This window comes from Falco naumanni, chromosome 1 (assembly GCF_017639655.2).
Source record: "Falco naumanni isolate bFalNau1 chromosome 1, bFalNau1.pat, whole genome shotgun sequence".
Classification (NCBI taxonomy): Eukaryota; Metazoa; Chordata; class Aves; order Falconiformes; family Falconidae; genus Falco; species Falco naumanni.
In genome coordinates, this window is record NC_054054.1 from 111825509 (window position 1) to 111840340 (window position 14832).

Below are 14832 nucleotides of genomic sequence, written 5' to 3' on the forward strand. Positions count from 1 at the left end.
TTGAGTTGAGGAAATTACACAAAATACTACACGTGCCTTTGCTGAGCAATTCCACACAGGATGTCAAATTCTACTGCATGCAACACACCTACACGGAATCAACTTCAAATGCTCAGAGAATGTTTTACCTGTAATGAGACTATTCAGTGAACAGCAAGTCTATAAAAAATACTGTTTTCCAGAAGTTGTTTGGGGCAAATTGCAAATCCCCATACTGAATGACTTGCTACCCAGACTTCAAAGTCTTAAGCATGCCAGTAAAAGCCTGGAAGCGGAAATGGGCTTGTGGGCTTTTCTGAATACAGGTACAGGACTGGGAAGATAGGATACAAAAAACCTGCAGATGGTCATGGAAGTAAGATGGCACTCCCAAGTCCTAGGGCTAAGCTCCCTACCCAAACCTTGCCTGTGGTAGGTGCAAACAAGAGGGCTTCTTACTCTGACTGCTTTCAATAAAGCAGACTGAAATTTAGGTTTCCCTGTATTTTTCTGGAATACAAATGAGTTGATAACAGAGCAGCGAGTAGGCAGGCAAATGTAGGAGTCGTGCACTTGTTGCTTGGCAACAGTGCAGCCAAATTGAAGAAAACCCGATGCGCATGGATGCGAACACAACAGCATCAGTTGGTGTTGTTTTAAACACGCTGGTCATTCAGTCCATGATAAATAAAAAATAATCTCTTCTCAATGAAATTTTTTCCTAAATAACAATTTAGCATTTCAGGACAATATTCAAAATACCCAAAAAACAGCCAGCACTCCTTGTAAAAGCAATATGGTTCCATTTTAACATTGCTGTAGGGATAGCTGCGGTCTGAAGCAGTAACTCAGAGGTTTGTATTCCTATTAATTAGTATGAGATCAGCTTTAAAATTTAATGTCAGTACTTCAGGATCAATATTTATTGATCATCTTAGTAACAGCGCAAGGATTAAAGACAGAGGCACTGGCTTCAGAAGCCAAGTTGTTGCCCAGGAAACAAAATGTGAAGGAAAATGACAGAAGGAATTAAGTTTCACAGCACAAGAAGGATATAAACTGATCCAGATATATCAGTAAAATGACTCAACAATGCCCTAGCAACAAGATCTCAAACTACCAAAAAAAACCCCAACCCACCCCAAAAAACCCATAGCCTGCTGCAAGCCCTCACACATCCTGGCAGTCTTGCCACATTTCACACTTTAAGAAACAACATCTAGCTCAGAACCACAGACAAACACCCCAAACAAGCACCACTTAGCCACATCCCTATCAGTAGAAAAGACGTCAGAACACCATTCCAGAGCAAAGCTCCACCTGCTAGGTTTGAAAAGGCAGCCTGATGGACAAAAACTGAAGAATTACATAACTGCTGAAGAGAAACCACGCAATAAAAAGGGAAGTAAAGGCAAGCAATATTCCACCTAGCAGCAAGGCTTATGTCAAAGTGTAACAATATCTTCATTAAGCATCCTGTACCTGGATAAAAACCGTACAGAAATCTGCTCCTTACCACCCCTTTACGCAATGCAGGAATGTGTATCTGAGTTGTACTGTGATCGCTACAGTTCAGCAGTGATTTTTCATCTTCCTCTCAGGAACTGAGGTTTGTGTTCATTCTGGAACTGGAACACAGTTTATAAAGCTAATTTATTGAAGACAGCTTCGCAGATTATTGAACTGCCAGGTAACTCGGTCAATTATTAAAACTTGAGAATCTACAGTCTGTACAGTTCATCATCACAAAACTTGGGAAATCACCTCCGCTCTTGTAAGACTGAAGAACAGTAGATCTGCAAAAGGTCTGAAGCCATTCTGCAGCTCATTTGTATTTGTAGTCTCTTTTGATCCCAAAAGCGCAATTTAAGAGCAGGCAGTTTGCTGAGTTTGGAACCCACCAGCTGGGTGGGGTGCACAGATCACAGAGCAGCATTAGCAGAACACCACGCACGCTTTCACAAACACTTGCCTCCAAGTATCTTTCAGGTGGCCAGTTATTAGAGGATTTACTTCCACCGTTGTCTGATGTTCAATCTTCATTTTTAGTCATCCACTCCCTTATGCTGAATTCAACAATCCTTAAGCATCAGTTACTAAATAAAAGGTCACAGCTACCCATACTGCTTTGCCAAATAAAACAATTTAAAATGCAGTTGCACACAGAAGAGGCATTTTAACGTTTCATAGTGGCGCAACCAGAACCACATACATATTAGTGAGATACACAAAACTAAAGAGCTCCCATTCTCCAAGTCTTACACTGTCTGAACAGCTACTAGTTAAGAGAAGAAGGTTCAGAAAGATGAAAATTACATAACTCATTTTGGGCAATCAAGAAGATGAAATACTTATCTATCACTTTATAAAAAAGTCATGTAATCTCAGTGTGTGATCAGCTACTAGTAAGCTGATAATTAAAAAGTACTTTGCAGTGGTTTCTATTTAATGTTCTCCTTTTCCAATTTTCACATCTATTCTCTCAATTGGCAAATTCTCTTGCGGACGTGTTTCACAGTCAGATTTCAAATATACATCCATAGCAGGACAACACTGATTACTATAGTTACAGCCAGTAGCTACTGACACGACAAACAAGTGGCATCCTTCTTTATTGTTTAGCTTTATTAGGGCCCATTACTGGCTTGTCCAGACTTGGAAAGATTTACTCTCAAACATCTGTGTACAGTCACCCACTGAGCTGGCACCTTTTCCTGAGAAATATCACATACCCAAATCACAATCAGTATTTAACAATGCTAATGATCACATACCTTCTCAGATAAGGAAGCAAGCAGAAAAAGCTGAATTATTTGCAAGTAAAAGGCATAAGGTATCAGTCATAAAATCTCAGAGTTCTCATCAACCGCCATTAAACATAATTATGAAAAGCAGATTCACCTGCACTTGATTAGATGTTCTGCGGAGTTCAGCCCCACAATGAACAGATATTATCACTGTTCTTTTGGCTTACAGTATGCTTCACTCATGGCAAGCAGTAGATACACTGAAAAGTGAATGATACTGTATCCTATTTCTATGGCAGATTATATATTATTGTAAACATATCACCAGCTTCATATGGATTCTTGGATACGTACGATCAAGTTCCAGAGTGCCTAATCAATTCCTCAGCCCTTCTGCCAATATCAGTGTTTGATTGTGTGAGAATTATCTATTTCCTAACCATATGTAGTCCCAAAAAATACGTATAGCTATCTTCCAGAGATATTATATGTTAACTTTAATCTATCTCATTCTCAGTAAACAAGACAGAATTTTGAGCAACTACTTAAGGCTTAAGCTCTCTTCCACCTCCTTTTCAGGTACTCTGCTGCACAGATGGAAAGCACACAGTGCTGAAGGGACAGGATGACTCTCTATGGACACCACCTCTCCAAAAGGCTGTATAAACACGCACCAGTACTTGCTCTCCTTCTACTCACCAACATTCTAATAGCACACTTAAAATACCACTGCATCTTGGACCAGCTAACAGTAGAATATCGAAGTTTTGAATACTGAAATAAGCACACAATAACCACTAGGGCATTTTCATTATGACAGATTTTATACATAAACAGTTTGTAGGCCCCAGCTCAAAATACTGAGGTAGTTTGTAGCATTTAAACAACAACATTTTTTGCTGAGATCGCTTCCACATGAACTCCTTATTAAGTCATAACCTCTATACCTGCTAACATCCTCACAGATACCACGCTGCTATTAAGTTAGCCAGCTAAGGATAATTTTATTTTGATGCTTTTCAGAAAAGGGTGGGTACGTGGTCTAGGCCTAGAACACGTTGCACACTTTTGTATCAATTTACTTCCAGAAATTCATTCTTTACAGATGAAATAACCATTTCTTGCTCCACAAATGAAGAAAACACTGCATGTCAAGTCTTCACAGAATACGTAAGGATGCCTTGGGTCACTGCCAGACACAGTAAACCTTTTAAAGATGGGTTATCATTATTCTTGGCATTTGTACACCTAATTTCTTGTCTAAACAGGGCAGGATTACCAATGCAGGCATTTTATTTTACTTGACATGAAATAAGATGGTGTCTAATGGGGGAAAAAAATGGAGGAGAAAAAACATTGCAAGCGAACACAGAATTTTTTAAAGAGGATTCACAAGACTACCTCTTCTTCTAATTTTGTGTATGGAAAGGGCTTAAACATCTGGGACCTTGCTTAAAATTAATAAAAAAGGGAATAAAGCACACAGGCTTCCCCAGGGGATACCCCTTTCTGCCAGCCAGCCCTGCAGGCTCCTCAACTGGTAGCTCCACTCCAAGCAGGAGCACATGCATGTGCCTCTGATCACACTGCCCTCCCCCAGCCCAACCACAGCAAAATCCTCCTTTACAGGAGCTGTGGCACCTTCGATGCTGAACACCTTTTGCCTAGAGCACCTGAAGTCCACTTTAGCACAGATGCTTCAAATAATCCTCTCCCATAAGGCTTCCCAGCGCTGCTGTCTGAGGGGTTTACAAAGGCAATCAATCCAGACCAGAGTGCAGAACACCAGTTTACTGCTGAAGGGAACTAGTCAGCATCCGTTTTCTCATTAAACTGCAACTAAGTCCTTCTGCTGAGCATGCAAAAGATACCCCACTTACTGAAGCAGACACTGAAATACCATCCTCCTACCCACATCAGGCTATCCAGCATTCCAGGTTCCCTTCAAATAGCCACTTGTGTCTACTACACACCCCACTGAAGAAAGGGAGAAGGCAGCTCATTTAAACAGGCTCACTTACGCTAAAATTAACCACACAAGGATACAACAGCACTTATTAATATGTTAGTATTTTTGCTGTTTTATGTTCAGATTAACTCATGACAGATGCAAGGGGAACACCACAATCCCATTTGCCTTAGAAAAGGATGAGGTGTCTTACAAAGTTGAAGTATTCCTGAAAGCATGTATTCTACCTCTTTTTTTAATCTTAAAGAGAATGAGGGGAAGAAGGGAAATGAAGGTGGCAGCGGGCAGATAAAATGACTCCAGGTGATCAAATTTACAGCAGTCTGACAAACTTTCATGCTTACTCCATTACAACAGCAAATGAGCACAAATGGGAAAAAAAGGAGTTTCCAAAAATCCATTTTTATTCCTGAATTTTCACGATCAGTCTTTTTTCACGACAGCAATACAACTAGTTTAGAAGGGGTCTGAGCATAACACATTATATATTCTTCAAAAAATCAACTGACATTCAACTGCATAAAGTTGTTGCCTAAAACAATCAGCATGCTTTTAAAAAAACATTTAAGCTGATACATGCTGTCCATGAGTATGTATCCTTTTTTAAACCTATGCAGAAATCAACTTCAGCAAAAATTATTCTCTAAGGGTATGCAATTTTAAGTGTTCATCATGAGTTAGTCCCCTACACAATACAGCATTTAAAAATGTGCCCTTGGTTAAACTTTTGAAACTTTGTGTACAGATTTAGTGCCAGGAATGTCTAAGAAAAACTGAACTTAAAAACAAATGAAAGACAGGCAAACTAATTTCAGTTTCAGCACTGTATACACTCACTTTACCATCAACTCTGTATTCCCTTTGAATCTTAAAGGCACCACTCAAGCTTTTTCTACTGCCTAGCATAAATGCAATGCTCAAACTTAAGATTCAATAAATCTATTACTCGTACAGAACTACACAGAACATTCAGATACCCCAGCAGTCACTCTGCCAGTCACATGCTGTTCAATTTATCTCAAAAGCAGAAAACAGCATTAGATGCAGGCTATGCAGACACATTTCACTGAACACAAAATTGTTTTGGTTTTGTTTCAAGAGCTATCACAAATATTTCAGAAGGAAAATTTCCAGAAGCCATCCCTCTTCTCAACCATTTTGTTATAAAATGTGAAAGACACATACAAGTAAACTAATTTATTATTAGTTAATTACTGTTAGATACTTATCTGGCCACATATATTGCAAACAAGCTTCATGCAAGATTTTATAAAGGCTCACTTCAGCCAACACAGTAGGCTCAAAGGCGACTCAGAGACCTTGAAGAGGGCAGAGTAACGCTGTACAGCTTTTGAAGACAGAAAATTAGGACAGAAGTGGCACTACTCATCTTGTTTTCTTCCACTCCATTCAAAGAGTCAAGGGTGTGGAAAATGCAGAAAAGGGCTGAAGTGAAGGCAATTTCCCAAGTAAAAGGGAAGGGAAGCTACAGGCTGGCTTAGATAAATGTTCTCTCATAGAGATTCTGTTTCAGAGCTATAAATCACTGGAAAAAAGTTCAGATAAATTTTGTTCTCTTACCTACTTCTATGTAATGAGACTTTGTGTTATTTAGTATTCCTTTGATTAGTGTGAGCTTACCAATTCAAAGAACTGACAAAAAGCATGGGCACTTTGCTCTCATTCACACAAATGCTATTTCCAAATGCTACCAGCCACACTATACTTTCTTTTCTCTTCCATCTTTGGACCGCTATACACAAGTAGTCTAACACCTAGCAGCAAAGCAAGCGTTTGAGGTCTTTCACAGCAACAAAATTTAAGAGAATGTGTTTTCTCCCTACATTACCAGCTTGAAAGCAAGTGTTTTGTGTTTATTTTTTTTTAAAAGCATGAAAAAAACTCTTTGGCATGTCTGGACAAAATTCCAGAAGAAGGAACAGTTCTGAAATTTATTTTACCTTCCACATTGATATTGAACAGAAGTTTTGTTTGTTTGTTGCTCTGAAAATCTAAAACATAATAAAAGAAATGTGAACAAATACATTCACTTGTTGGATCTCTAATTGCATCCTGGCTAGGAAATGATATTTAAGTAGCAGAATTCAACTACAAAGTTAGAGGTTACATTTGGAAAGGTTCTTCAATGATTCCTCATTATTTTAGCCTCCAATCTGAATTTGGAATAAGTTAATTTTATTATCCAGTGGTAAAACGGTAAAATCTTCCGATCATTAAAATTGTGCCTTATTTGAAATTTTTTGAGGGGAAATTACAAAAGTCACACAGTGTAACAAAGCACAGATTTTCTAGGAAAGTCTGTAACTCAATCTACAGAGTAAAAAGCACTACTGAAAACAATGAAAAACTATGAAAATTAATGAAATTAAGGATCTAAAATTTTAACTAATTGAGAAGTCTTACATGTCTGTTGGGTATGATTTTAATTAGAAATACTTAAATTTGAAGAATGCTTTGTTTGCAAATGTGCCTTGACTATTTAAGTTGTTGAATACAAACAGAAGATACTGCTAAGGAATTGGTTTCCTCTGCTTGTTTTCATGTTCTTAGATGAACTCAAAGTGTCTGCCAAAGGTTCACCACTGACGGCGTCTCCTCAGATCACAGCAATACCTTTCGCTGGAATTGGTACCATCAACAAACCTGCCACCATTGGCACCGTGAGCAGCAGTGCCACTACCAGCAGGGAGCCCACCGGACAGCAGCACCAGTACCACCAAAGGCTCCTCCCAGCCTCAGCCCAACAAGCAGCTCAAGCAAGAGCTCCCCAGGGACCACAACCATTCCTAACCATGCCACAGATAAGCATGTCAGCAGCAAGGGTACCACAAGCAAGCACCTCACTGATGCAGCAGCCACCCCACTGGCATCACAAACAAGCACCCCACCAGCAACAGAAGCACCAGGAAGAGCCAAAGCAACCACACAAACTCTACCAGCACCGGTGCCACAGGCAGCTCCAGCAGCATGAATCCAGCTGCCAGCAGCAGTGCCAGCAAAAGCCACACTGGCAAAGGCAGCAGAAGCAAAACCAAGAGCCCCACCGGCACAAAACGCATCGGCAATAATCCGACCGCAAACATCTGTTCAGGATCTGCCAGCATCCATAAGCACCACGCTGACGTCAGGACTCTCGCTACCACTACCGGTGCTGGTAAGCACTTTGTGGACCTCGGCAGCACCACCACGCGCCCCACCGGTGCCAAAACCTGCAGCCCTGCTGCCGCCAGCCAAGGCCTCACCAGCGATGCTGTTACCAAAGGCACCACCACCACAGCACACATACGAGGTACAACAGCTCTAAACTTATCTGTCTTTGATCGCACTCGCTTGGGAGCACATTGATTTTCCTTTTCATGAAAGGACTAAGAACGACTTTTAGTAATGAGTGTAATTATTATGGAAACTGCTCTGAACATGCTGTCCTCTACGCATTTTATAGTGCAGTTACTTAGTAACTAGACTGAAATACCAAGTTTCAATTATTCTTACTCTAGCTGCAGCTTTACCCCTGCACACACGTTAATTTAAATAAAACTAGTTTACTTAAATTTTTTTGTTGCTGTTTTGGTTTGGTTTTGTTCTACAGAGAGAATTGCGATTTATTTGACCACAAACTGGCTAATACTAATTTTGGGATATTCTTCCCAAATTCTTCAATACCGCAGCATATGTTACTCGCTGTTATGAATGACTACCTTCCAGAGTAGGGAAGACTTCAAACTTTCAGAATTTTGCCTTATTGTATAAACACAGCCTTTTGCAAAGTTCACACGTCAACATCTGCTTATTAGTTTAATTAGTTATTATTTCCACAGATATCAATCATTTCCAGAAAACATAGTATTATTGTCATTTAGCACATAACAGTGAAACTGAAGCAATGTTATGGTCTTGGCTATGTGTGAAACTTGCATTATTTTTTCAAATGGGATACAGGGACCATTTTCAGAAATTTTATCCCATGTTTTAGCTTGTTATTCATTTCACACTTCAAAAAATGAAGATTCTAAAATTCCTGATGGGTTAACAGTAATGTGGTCTAGATGTAGTTTAACTGAGACAGTGAAAAATTAACTAAATGTACTTCAAGTTTTAGGTATTTTTCCACAGATAGTCGTGTACTCCTGGGTGGAAAAACTATTGACAGTTCTGATTTAGGGAAAAACTCAATTAAAAAAATACTGGCACCAAAATCAGATAAACTATTTTCTGATTCTTATTTGTTACAAAGTTGGTGTCCCTTTCTTACATACACTTGATTATTTTAAGTTTGCTTCAGACAGAGAAGGTGAAAGATTACTTACCGCCGAGCAATGTAGTAGAAAACAGGATTGCCAGCTTTTGATGTCCCAGCTTGGTAGAAAATATTTAATGTTTTCAGTGCTTTGAACTCCTCTTTTTCATGTACCTGATGCCTAGAAAGCAGTACATTGACATCAACTTTTCACAACTGTCTTTCAAAAAAAAATTTTTTTTAAATCCCAAGCCCTCTTTATTTGGATCTTTAAACAAAAGTGCACACAACCTTGAATCTTTTTAAATCATGAATGTTACTGCCATCTCCCATTCTCAATTTAGTTTTTGAAATTAAAATCTACTCAGAAACCTTAATAGTATATGTAAACCTAGCTTTTTAAACTCCAGAAACCTTAATAGTATATGTAAACCTAGCATTTTTAACTCCCCTTCAAAACATAATCTAGAGTCTTAATAACTACTTATACTGCCTTACATGCTGAAGTCTAGAAACCCACGATGTGTCCCCTCCCCAATAACCTCATTACCTTGTCATAAATTCTTCAAATTTGGAACTAGTGAGATTTAAACTGGACCAATGGGTATCTGCCACAGGTTTGTGCTCAGGAGGACCGAGATAAGCAAGAAGAGTAGCCATCTTGTCAAAAGGTCGTCTTCCAACAGCTTTGTGGTCCCTAGAAACAGCATACTACTTAAAAGTCCTTCTTTACTCAGGAATTCCCTTTTTTTTTTTCCCACTATCCTTCCTTACCTTGAACAAGTTGGATTTGCTTTTTTAAAATTAAAAAAAGTACTCAACAAAGAAATAAGAAAAATGTTTGTTACACACAGAACAATTTTTACACAAGATGAGGCAACTATGCATTTGCACAAAAGGCTGGCAGTAAAGTGGGCAAAGACGTTAGGCACGTTCCCAATAACTGCTTGTCAATAAGACAAAAGTTTCTAAACATAAGATTTTTCAGCCATCATCCTCTTCATTAACAAAAATATTATTATTTTGTTAATAATAACAAAAACATCTGAAGGTATTTCCAAAAATTCATTTCCCATGAGCAACTCCCTTCTACATAGCAAGTCTTACCTGTTGCTGGAAAGGTACTGGCCAATTTTCTCCTGATTGTTCCACAGCAACCGGTGCAAAGCAAGTACATTGCCATCGCTGATGAAGGACAGGCTGTGATTGACAGTGTCACTAGCTGGGCAATCAGATGCAATATCAAGGAAAAACCTAGAGTTCAAAATCAGGAAAAACCACAAGCATGTCAGGGAAATCTGCCAAGTAGACTCAATGTAAATTAAAAGGCTTTAAGAAAATTCTCCGCTTACTCTTTACACATGACACAGACTCTCTGTGCAAGTTTCCAAAGGGCCTACCTTCGTGCTGCATCAAAATTGCTTTTTACAAAATCATTAAAAGGCCGCATATGTTCTTCTTTTGTAAAGAGGACATGGTTGGCAATACTCTGAAGTATCTAAATAATAAAAAGATGGTAAAGACATATAAAAGTTTAATGTACTAACTGTTATGGTAGTCACGGTAACTTTACTTTCAGGAACACTCATTTTAACTTGTGAAACTTCAAGACAAAAAAAAAAAAAAAAGGCCAACAAGCCAACTAATTCAAAATATGTTCATTTTCCCAGTATTTTCTTTCACATACTAGAAAACAACTTCCCTTATTCATAAACTTTATTCCGGTTTAGACCAGGAAAATGTATCATCTTTCAAAGCCACTGATGAATAGATGTTAACCACTACTTCTGGAAATCATACAGACATGTAAAAGCAACAGCATATGCCTATTTAAAGAAAGCTGTAAGTTCTCAACATTTAAAATGCACAGACCACAGAATTTACATGTCATCACTGAACTTTTTTTATTTTTTACAGGAAACAGCACTAAATGAGATTAAAGATTGGAAAAAAACCTACTTTAGTGCTAGTATAACTTTAATCAGTATCTGGCTGCCATTATTCTCACCGTGCTCAAAGCGGCATTGGTTTCTTTCTTTGTTTTCAAGTAAGGCTAGAAGCTCAAGTGAAAAGGCAGAAGGCATTCCATTAGCTTATACATAATTTTGGCAAAGTGGTGGTTGGTTTTTTTTTTTTTTGTACAGACTGCTCCCCATACTTACATTGCTGTGAGCTGTGACATTAACATCATGATGTATAAATATACTACGGAAACTGCACTTCAAATAAACATGATGGTCGCTACAAAAAACTACAAAGAACAGAACTAGTAGAACATCAGATACTTAGGTAGAACATACAATACAGCCTAATAAAAATATTTATTGATTCACCTTTGACATCAGTTTCAATCCCCTTTCAATTCTTGGTGGAGGCTTCTTATCTAAAATCCCTGCCTCGTAAGGGGAGACAATCGCAGGATTGATGAACCGAAGGAACATTGCACTTCCAACCGCTCCAATGCTGTTCTGAGGAAATCGCTGACTAACAACCTATGAAGTTGAGAATTATAAAGAATATTTTTGCATTAAAGAAAAGGGAAAGCAAGCTGAGAAAGCCTTGCATGGTAAGCCAACTTTAAGCATTCTTTCCATAGCAATCAAGCTCAATACATTTGAGTAGGACTTTCTTGCCTTGACAGGTCTTGCATCATAAGACAGTCAGGAAAGAGGGGAAACAAGTAAAGGGCAAGGGGGTGATCAGACACTAGCTAGCTTTGCTTCAGCCTTCATACAAACTTTCTTGCTAGGGTGAAAAATTGCTACAATAGCTACTGGACAAAGAGAAGAAGGTGTTTCAGAGTTACTGACCACTTAATTCCAGGACTCTGCCACTGACAGTAAAGGAGACAAGTGCTCTATGTTCGTACTCAGGTGTGCGAAGTCTTCCCATCAAATACAGGTAATTCTTTTTAAATTAGCAGGTCTTTTATCTGTGTATTTATAACTTCACTATTGATCACAAGAGCCTCTCCAGCAGTAAGACTTATGCTGTAAAGTTTCAGGAGTAATTACATTTTTGGGAAGGAGATATTTGAGGAAATACTCTTCAGAACCATCACATCTCCACAGATTTGCCAAAGGAGGAAAGACAGAATGCGCCAGAGCTGAGTGGCCAGTGTACTTCTCTGCCTATACATACACTGTCCAAAATCACTTAGCAGGAATTTGCTAGGAGAACTATAGGTTTAGAATACTGTTCATTGTTATCTAGAGGAAAAAAAAAGCTTTCCTGAAAATGTTGTAACAAAAAAGAAATCTCTTTTCTTTTTAGGAAATCAACTATGTATTACTAAGAATATAGTCTATTCTCTAGATATCTTTCATTTGACTTTGAAATAAAAATTCTTAAATATGCTACATATGGTTCTATAAAGAATCGGTATGTATAAGTATATTCTTATGAGTAAAAACTTTGATTCAAAGCAAGTCACATTCTACCTTTTCACAGAATAAAATCAGCAAGCTTTTTGTTTAAAATAAATAAAAACCAAACAAACCCCATTTTACTGAAATACTTCAAAACAACTAGTGCCATCTCAAATCATGCTTCTTAAAACAGATAAAAGCCATTAGTACATACATAATATAGAGAGAATCACTTTGGTTCAGTAATAATTTCATTCCGTTACCTTGTGATGCAATTACTGATAATATTTTCTTGCAAAATACTACTTTACACACGGATTTTGCATTTAAACACAATTACTATTCTGTTTAGTTACAGCAAAAAAATAAATAAAAGTCTATTTTTTTTATAATAAAAGTAATTTTCCATTCTGCCTCTTTTTTATTCAAAATTTTTATTTTGAGGTAACTGGCAAAGAAAAGGATAAACCTTTAACTTTTAATGACACCACTCTATCACAATCTACATATCTAAACTCTTAAACACAGTAAGTTATTTAAAATGGAAATCTGCTTTTCTGAGTAAATACAAGTGCTAAATATTACTTAGAAGACAAACAAAAGATACCAGAAACAAGTCATAGTAGCCACTTTTGTTACCCATATATATATATATAAATATTGTTCTTCTCCCAGAATGCAAGCTGAAGTCAAGTTATCTGCCAGAGTGTTAAAACAGCTAAACAGACTCAGGATTTTCCCCAAAATCAAAGAAAATATTTTCCTTCCACATATTTTTTTAATTTGAAGATGGCAGCAAGGGTAGAAGAATCAGAGTATTAATTACTAAGCAGTAATGTTAAAAATGTCTTTTGTTTACTCAAATAGGCACACAGAGAATATTTTAAATATAACTTAATTCCAGTGTTAATTGAAATGAAAGCTATTTTGTGCCAGAATTAGTAGAATGATTTTACAGTGAGGTCAAATAGACTGAAATGAAGATGTTTTGAACAAACAGCAAAAGATTTCTGTTGTGCTTTGAAAGAAATGGCTAATAAAAAGGTCTCCAAACTTACTGATTTTTTGTTTTCCTTTTTTTCTTTTACGGTAGCTTTATTCAGTAGAGAGTGGCAAGTTGCCTACAGAACAGAGATGAGCACAAACAAGTCACAGCACCAACTACATACAGCAACAAAAACCAATGTTGACTTGTACATAAAATTACACAGTAAAATGTAACAAACATAACCAACAGAAAATGAAATATATAAACTAAAGACTGATGATGGAGTTTTTATTCCACGATTTTATTACATCTTATTTACAAAGCACTAAATTCAAAACAAGCAAATGTTGCGTTTCAATCATTTCTACTATTTCTGGCTAGATTAAAAGTCAAACCACATTAATGTGCTCATGATACACAATATTGGGCATTAAATGGTATATTCAGCTTTCAAATGTATTTCACCATCCCCAAATAATTTTAATAGTAAAAATAGCAAAGCGTTATCCCTTTGAAAGACATTACTTTTAAAATAAATTTAGAGTTTTAAATCTTCCCAATGTTTCTCTGTGTGTCCTTCAATTTACTTAGATCTGCGAATCATCACGGTTATTACTACTTTGATAACTACACACTGCCATAAAACACTCTGTGGAGAAAGGAAGAAAATGCCAGCGGCTCTACCTTAACTTATTATCGATTTCCAAATCAAGATATCTGACTTGATTGTGCTTATTTCTGCAGTTCATTTAAATGCACAGGGACCCACCAAAAAGCATCCCATTCTCGTGTATTTCCCACCAGGATCTGAGGAAAGCTATCACACATCAGCCTGGTGCACTGCCCCCTGGCACAGGGTACATTTTGGTCTTGGAGCTCAATCCTACGTCCTTCGTGTCAGCTGTAACAGCAAATCAGCACCACCAAGAAGCCCTACTGAGAGCAACACCTGGAGCTGTATCAACGGAAAGCTGGCAGTATGTAGCAGTTCGAGAGCAAGCATGAACCAACAGTTCAGATCATCTTTAGAGTATCACAACAGACTGGAACTGGAAGAGAATTTCTAAAACTTACAAATGCAACAGAGAAAGAGAAAAAAAAATAAACCAAACCAAAACACAACCACCAAAACAAAACCCAAAACAGTCAGTAAAAGCTATTCTGCTACCCAAGCTAAATTTAAATAGTCCAAATTTGTGCAGGACCTATTAATATTTAACCAATGGTGCCTCTGCCAAATTTCTGTGTAATTTCTACACTTCACTTCCGAAGCAGTCATATACATACTCTATTCATCAGGGTATTGCATTTAAAGCAAGTAAAATTTCCATACCCCTCTATTAAGAAAAAATCATGTATGTTTGTGTGTTTTTTATGAAATAGCCAGCAGAAATTCTTTACATGAGTCACATTGATCACCCTTGTTCGTGCGCATGTAACACTCCTAAACATACATTACCTGAAAATGAGCACGGGTGAATCTCTCACAGTAACTAGTTATATGTTGTTTCCAAATGAAAACT

The 14832-nt window shown here is 37.6% G+C and overlaps 1 protein-coding gene across 7 annotated transcripts in view; it reads right to left on the reverse strand.

The window, feature by feature from the left end:
- Nucleotides 1-14832, reverse strand: part of NF1 (neurofibromin 1) — a 103102-nt gene that overhangs the window by 44917 nt on the left and 43353 nt on the right. For 5 of the 7 annotated variants that reach the window (XM_040578399.1, XM_040578420.1, XM_040578427.1 and 2 more), the window contains 6 exons: nt 13380-13442; nt 11287-11445; nt 10354-10451; nt 10061-10207; nt 9504-9650; nt 9024-9134 (listed from right to left, as the gene is read on the reverse strand). In XM_040578399.1, the coding sequence (XP_040434333.1) occupies nt 9024-9134; nt 9504-9650; nt 10061-10207; nt 10354-10451; nt 11287-11445; nt 13380-13442 (725 nt within the window). The remainder of the gene's footprint in view (nt 1-9023; nt 9135-9503; nt 9651-10060; nt 10208-10353; nt 10452-11286; nt 11446-13379; nt 13443-14832) is intronic. The other 2 variants (XM_040578425.1, XM_040578410.1) reach the window with 1 other exon arrangement.